Source organism: Otolemur garnettii, unplaced genomic scaffold (genome assembly GCF_000181295.1).
Source record: "Otolemur garnettii isolate 467f Iridium unplaced genomic scaffold, OtoGar3 scaffold00018, whole genome shotgun sequence".
Taxonomy (NCBI): domain Eukaryota; kingdom Metazoa; phylum Chordata; class Mammalia; order Primates; family Galagidae; genus Otolemur; species Otolemur garnettii.
The window spans coordinates 25,557,234-25,564,110 of record NW_003852413.1 but is presented as its reverse complement, the minus strand read 5'-3'; the positions used below and the strand labels follow the sequence as shown (position 1 = coordinate 25,564,110).

Sequence of the window (6,877 nt, the reverse complement as noted above, 5' to 3'; positions counted from 1 at the left end):
GCGCTGTCGCTCCGGGGGCCGCGGCGGGCGGGGCTCCGGCGGGGCCCGGCCTAGTCCCCACCCCAGCCCGGCTCCCAGCCGCCCGCCCTCCCTCCCTCTCCCCGATGCAGGGGGCCGAGCTCCGGGATGGCGAGGCGGCGGCAGCGGCCGCTTCGTACCGCGTCTTGAGCCGCCTCCTCGGCTACGGAGAGGCGGCCCCCGAGCCAGGCCTGCCGCCGCCGTCCCCGGGCCATGGCCCCCCGCCGCCACCCTTCCTCTCGCGGTCCGGCCCGCGGGGCTCCCGGCCGCCTCAGCTGATGGTGTTCCGCAACGTGGGTCGGCCGCCTGAGGAGGAGGACGCGGAGGCGGCCCCAGAGTCGGGACCCTCGGAACTGCTGTGTCCTCGGCACCGCTGTGCCCTGGACCCCAAGGCCCTGCCGCCCGGGTTGGCACTCGAGCGGACCTGGGGCCCCGCGGCTGGACTAGAGGCGCAGTTGGCGGCTCTAGGGCTTGGGCAACCGGCGGGGCCAGGGGTCAAGACGGTCGGTGGGGGTTGCTGCCCGTGCCCGTGCCCCCCGCAGCCGCCCCCTCCCCAGCCTCAGCCGCCTGCTGCCACCCCGCAGGCCGGGGAGGACCCCACGGAAACAAGCGACGCGCTGCTGGTCCTGGAGGGGCTGGAATCGGAGGCCGAGAGCCTGGAGACTAACAGCTGCTCGGAAGAGGAGCTCAGCAGCCCGGGCCGTGGAGGAGGAGGAGGCGGCCGACTTCTCCTGCAGCCCCCAGGCCCTGAAATACCCCCAGTGCCCTTCCCGCTGCAGGACTTGGCCCCTCCGGGGCGCCTGAGTAGAGGGGAGCAGCAGCAGCAACCTCTCCCGCCGCCACCACCTCCGGGGCCCCTCCGGCCACTCGCAGGCCCTTTTCGGAAGGGATCCTTTAAAATCCGCCTCAGTCGTCTCTTTCGCACGAAGAGCTGCAACGGTGGCTCCGGCGGTGGGAATGGGACCAGCAAGAGGCCTTCTGGAGAGCTGGCTGCTTCAGCTGCGAGCCTGACAGACATGGGAGGCTCTGCGGGCCGGGAGCTAGACGCGGGGAGGTGAGACCGGCTGGGGGTGCTGGTTGACAAACTTCCTTTTCTTGTTTCGTTTCCCCATTTTTCTCCTGCTGACAGGATCCTGACAGTTCTTAAGATATGATCTTCATGAGGAGGCAGACATTTGGGACCAAAGGTGGTGACATCTTGCTTTGGGTCACAGCTAATTGTGGAAACAGCTTTCACTCTTTTAAAAAAGAGTTCACGCTCCATGACACTTCTCAGCTGGTTAACATCTCTTGTCCAAAAATGATTTCAAACCATCCCCCCATCCCACCCTAGCAGGGTTTTTAGAGGTATCTGTTTGTCGTTATCCCTGGCAATAAGGTTGCTGGAAATATTTGGCCTTTGGGGCAGAAAGCTGTGTTGCATCTGGCCCATTTTATTAATCTGTATACTAGCACCCTCCCACACACACACACACATGTACAAATGACTTGGGGATCTTCGATTGTAGTTGTAGGCCAGCATTCAATTGGGCATCTCTATTCAAAGTCTTAAGTATTTTCTTGGTTGTTGATATCTCAAACCTGTGTACTGACCACTGTGAGAACAGAAAATATGTTTGCTCTCTCTCAAGCCCACTTGAGGATTCTAAGTATCAGTGAGGTATAGATATTGGTATAGGAGTTCTACTCTAGTTGATGAAAATCCCAAATATAGACATTGAGTTTTTTCCTGCATTTCTGAAGGGTGGACTGATCTTTGACATCCAATGTTAGATCTGTAATGTTGATTTAGAATCCTGTCAACTTTTATGTCAATGAAATGAGACTTCCCTTGTGGTAACTGCCATTGTGGTTTGTGCTTCTGAATAGGTTCTTAGAAAGATTGGAATTGGTTTTGATGTGGTTTATGTGATGGATTCTTAAGACATACTGGGAGACACAAGCCAAGGCTAAAGAATAAGTATAAATTGATCACTTGGGAAGCTTTTTGAAAAGATGGGTATGTCTGGGACCTAAGAGTTTGAATTTTTAAGAAGCTCTCCAATTGATCCTGGTCTGGAAACCACTCATACATGGCCTTTTCAAGGGAACTTGAGTATTCCAAGAGGAAAGTTTTTTTTTTTTTTTACTTTTTTGCCCTTTGTGAACAGCTGTGCCATGGACTTATCTTGGGGATCAGTCCAAATCCACACTCCCTAAAGATGTTAGTGTGTTGTGCCTTCAGATAGGCCAATGTTTCTGCATTTCCCTCCCAATGAATTCATGCTGAGAGCTCAGTTCTTAAAAAACATGTGGCTGCTAAAACAGCTTTTTTTTGTGGTGGGCTCTGTATTCAATGCTCCACTTACCAGTACAGATGAAATTTTCATCAGATGGGGTGGGGGTGTGGGGTAAGGAATGGGATTGAAGCTGTGGGCAGTGACATAGTAGGATAGATTGCTAATTTTCTTGTGGTTTGTCTTGCCTTTGTTCCATATTGACCAGGACTTAGTCTAAAATTCCAGAGACACCAAATATGAGGTGTGGCGTGAAATTAGCTGCTACGTCTCATAGATTAGGAAGAGGAAAAGGTATATAACATTATACGGTTTTTTGCCTTTGGAAGCAGAATTTAATGGTCATTGGCTGCTCGTCACCAACCCTCACACTAAGCACAATACAGATTTCTGCTGCAGAGCAAATTGGACTATAGCTCTGCAAAGAAGCTTAGTTCAGGGCACTGGAGAATTACATTTTTTGGTCCAAGGACTTTTTCTGATGAATTGGAGAAGAGCTAGGTATTTATGTATAAACATTTGGTTGACTACTGGTTGGAGGCAGCATATTGTACAGAGAATGTAAAAGTCTAGATTCCTTTTAGAACTCCAACATCAGCTGTGAGATGGAGGCCAAATTTGTTGTCTTCATGGTTCCCTTTTTTCCCCATCTGTAAAATGGGAGAGTGATGACTGTGTTGTTCCTGTCCTAATAGGAATAGATTGTCGACAAGAGAAATCTAGATGGAATATTTTTGTGCTTTTTTAGAGGAGAAGTCGTAAGATGGAACTGGTAAATTTTTTATGCTTAGGATTTGGTGCTGCTTCTTAGCTTTTCCACAGCTTACTATGTGCCAGTCTTGCTGGCAGCGTCACAGCTGTGAGAAACTTGGTGAGTCTGGCCAGGGTAGTTGTGATTTCTGTGGATCTGCACCTCCTAAGTAAGTCTGTGATGTTGGGAGGAAGGATGAGTTTGGATTTTTATCTTGTTCTCTTGTTTTGATTGGTAGGACCTGGAAGTGGTGAGAAATTTCAATCTTTTGCCAAAGGGCATATGTCTTCCTCCTTTATTGGTTGGAGATAATTATGGGCTTCTGCTTTCTTTGCTGTATAATTTGGGGGTTTTATAGTAACCTCTGGGCATAATTCTCTTTCCTTTTCTCAATATCTGCCTCCCTACAATCATTTTGTAAGGGTTAACAGTTCCATGTTTTAACACTAAGCAGATCTACCTTTCAGATGTTTTTGAGTTTGCTAAGTGGACCTGCCTGGATAGACTGTGTCTTAGTGTAATATGAATTAGCTTAGAAAACTCTAAGTGAAGTAAGAAGTGGGCTCACCAACTAACCAGGTTTCTGTTTTGAGGAACTAGGGCTCTGTTCTGGGCTAGGCCTTGTAATGTACATATGTTGGAATTCAAAGAGCTGGGCTTGATGCCTGTGGGCCTTGGTGCAATATAGAATTGCTATTTCAGGAAAACCAGTGGAGTTCCTTTGTCTGGTTCTTATATGTTGACTTGATTGTCTTCTTTTTGATTTGGTGAGAAATAGCATTTGATCTTACTATTTTTAATAATTGTGTAATACACACTTGGTTGGAGATGAGTCCCTTGTTCACTTTTCAAGATTTGTTTTTACCGTGTTAACTGTTGTGTGGGAGTCTTCATAGTATAGTGAGGTGGAGAATTATTTGAGAAAAAAGGTAGAATTCTGGAAAAAGATGCAGGCTGCTTTAACATCAGTTTTTTCGGGCCCTGCTCTTACAGACAGACCTGGCAGACATGAGAAACCTTTTTCATGGTTTCCTTTGGTCTTAAGGTCTAAAGGGACCTTTTTTCTTTCTTTCTTTTTTTGAGACAGACCCTCAAGCTGTTGCCCCGGGTAGAGTGCAGTGGCATCATAGCTCACAGCAACCTCCCAACTCCTGGGCTCAGTTGATTCTCCTGCCTCTGCCTCCCAGGTAGCTGGGACTAAAGGTGCCCGCCACAATGCCCAGCTATTTTTTGGTTGCAGCCGTCGTTGTTTGGCAGGCCCGGGCTGGATTTGAACCCGCCAGCTCAGGTCTATGTGGCTGGCGCCTTAGCCGCTTGAGCCACAGGCACTGAGCTTAAAGGGGTCTTTTTGAGTCATAGCATGACATGCTGAGAGCAAAATGATTTTATGGTGTGGTGAGTTTCCTGATTTTATGTTTGAGTGTGGGAGTCCCCACTCTGTTGATCTTTTTTCCACAGTGTTTGTGGTAGGTGCCTCTCTTTTAGAATGAGCTCCCTGGCTTTAAAAATCTCTGTCCATTTGAGTCTGGTGCCTTTCACTCTTTAGCATTCTCCCTAACAACATCATTCTGAAGGTTTTAGATGTTGGTCTCTGCCTCTTGGCTTTTCCCTGGAAGTTCCCTCTGTAGGTTCTTTAGTTGGTTCATGAAGGAGTTTTGGATCTGACCTTGCTGCACAGATGTCTGTGTATTGGAACTAAAAATGAACACATGGTTTTTGTGCCTGTAGCACACGAACAGACACTGGCTTATGACATGTTGGAAATGGCACAGGCTGGCTGACTTGGCACTGTGTGCTTTAGCAGGGGCAGAGGTATATTGGAGCTGTAAAACCTGGTATTTGGACATTACAATTTGGAAGTTACTTTTAGAAAATGACATGTAAAATCTTAGGGCATCAGTAGAGGAGATTTATGGGCAAGAAAAGGAGGTCATCACTATTTCATTGTTTATATTTTGTGTTTCAAGGAATTTGAAAACTGGCCAGTGGTTACATCTATGTGTTGTCATTCTGTCTAGTCTAATGCATTTAACTCCTTTTATCCCATAAATATGTTGCAATACAATTAATAATTTGCAAAGAGGAAATGGATAGAGGCATTCTGTCTTTTTGTTACCTACAGCATAGGCAGTGGCAGAGCTGACACAAAGGACTGCTGGCTAGTCTTGGAGAAGACCTTGCCTAAGGCCTTCTGCCCCTGTCCTATTCTGTCACAGCCCTCCAAATCTTGTCCCATCCCATTCTACCCCTCCAAGTGACAACTGCACCTTAATACTTATCAATGTGATCTGGGAGGAATAAATAACATGGGCATGTAGTATTGAAGGGTTAATTTAAAATGTTATCTGGAGCCATATCATTCATATTGCTCTCCAGAAAAACAGCACAACAGTTTAGAATGGGGTCTTATAATTTCAAATGGTTCATATATACAAAAGGGATATATACAGTGCATGAATTTGAATAATACGTACTTAGATGCCCATCACTAAACTTATCAAATAGAATGTTATCAGTACCTTTGAAGACCTAAGTGTTGCTTCCTAATTTTATTCCTTACTTCTCTCCCAGGTAACTATCATCCTTAATTCTCTATTGATTATTCTCTTGCTTTGTGTTTTTATAGTCATCTAAATTGATCTTTTCATGAATGACTGCCATTAGAATGCTCTCAGGGTCCTTGAGAAAGAAACTGCTTTGGATTTTTAGTTAGGTGGCGTCTTCCTGAAGATAGAAGAAAACACACGGATTTTAGTAGCCTTTCAGCCCTTAGACCTTTTATCTTTCCAAATTTCCAGCCATGAGGCTCCCATACTTGCCAGGAAAAATTATCCTGCTGCTCTCAAGTGGCTTTGCCTGAATTCAGATGTTTTTCTTTTTCTAGATCCTAGAAACTATGATTTTTCTTTTTCAAAATGCTGGGGGCGGGGAAGAAGATGAGCCGAAGTGAGAAGGCCTCCGCAAGATGTGTGCATTTGGGTCCTGCCGTTCTTCAGGGCTTGGCACCAAAGAGGCTCGTCCCCAGCATGGGCAGATGGCAGAGTAATGCAGTTTCCTTTCAAAAGAGGCAAATGGCCAAATGGCTGAGGTGTGAACCTTTTGAAAGGCCAGCGCTTTAGGTTTCTACTTGCTGAGTTTAATGTTGTACCTGTAAGTTATCAAATAAAAATCAGCTTGGAAGCTCTTTGGCAGTCTTAAGTTCATGTCCAGTGGAATTAACTTGCCATTCCAGCCCTCTTGTTGTTGGAACCGAGCTGCGGACAGTCATAGCATCTTTTACAAGCAGAGGGATTGTGTGTGGTTGTATCTTGTTTTCATGCTGCCACCTCTCTAGTATATTCTGGGTGGAGTGTTCACACAGTGCATCATCATCAGACTTCTCAAGTCCCAGCATGGAAGAGGTTGCAGAGGGAGTATGAAGATAGGTGAAGAAGGAAACACCAGTGTTTCAACTCTTGTTGAATAAGGCCTTCCTGGTATGGTTTCAGAATTTTGTTTGAAATGTATTATGAGAAGCCCAGATGTCTTTGTAAAAACAAAAATGCATAGGCCTGTCCTGGTGGTTCATACCTGTAATCCTAGCTCTCTGGGAGGCTCAGGCAGGAGGATTGCTTAAGTTCAGGAGTTGAAGACCAGTCTGAGCAAGAGCAAGACCCGTCTCTACTAAAAATAGAAAAACTGCCAGGTGTGGTGGCTCATGCCTGTAGTCCCAGCTACTTGGGAGACTGAGGCAAGAGGATTGCTCAAGCCTTAGAGTTTGAGGTTGTTGTGAGCTATGATGCTACTGCACTCTACCCAGGGTGACAGAGTGAAACTCTGTCTCAAAAAAAAA

At 46.6% G+C, this 6,877-nt stretch overlaps 1 protein-coding gene across 1 annotated transcript in view; it reads left to right on the top strand.

Moving 5' to 3' along the window:
* Nucleotides 1-267: 267 nt before the first annotated feature.
* SOCS7 (suppressor of cytokine signaling 7) overlaps nucleotides 268-6,877 on the top strand; it is a 46,085-nt gene continuing 39,475 nt past the window's right edge. Inside the window, exon 1 of the mRNA XM_023511239.1 lies at nucleotides 268-1,072. Coding sequence (XP_023367007.1) covers nucleotides 297-1,072 — 776 coding nt within the window. The 5' untranslated portion in view covers nucleotides 268-296. The remainder of the gene's footprint in view (nucleotides 1,073-6,877) is intronic.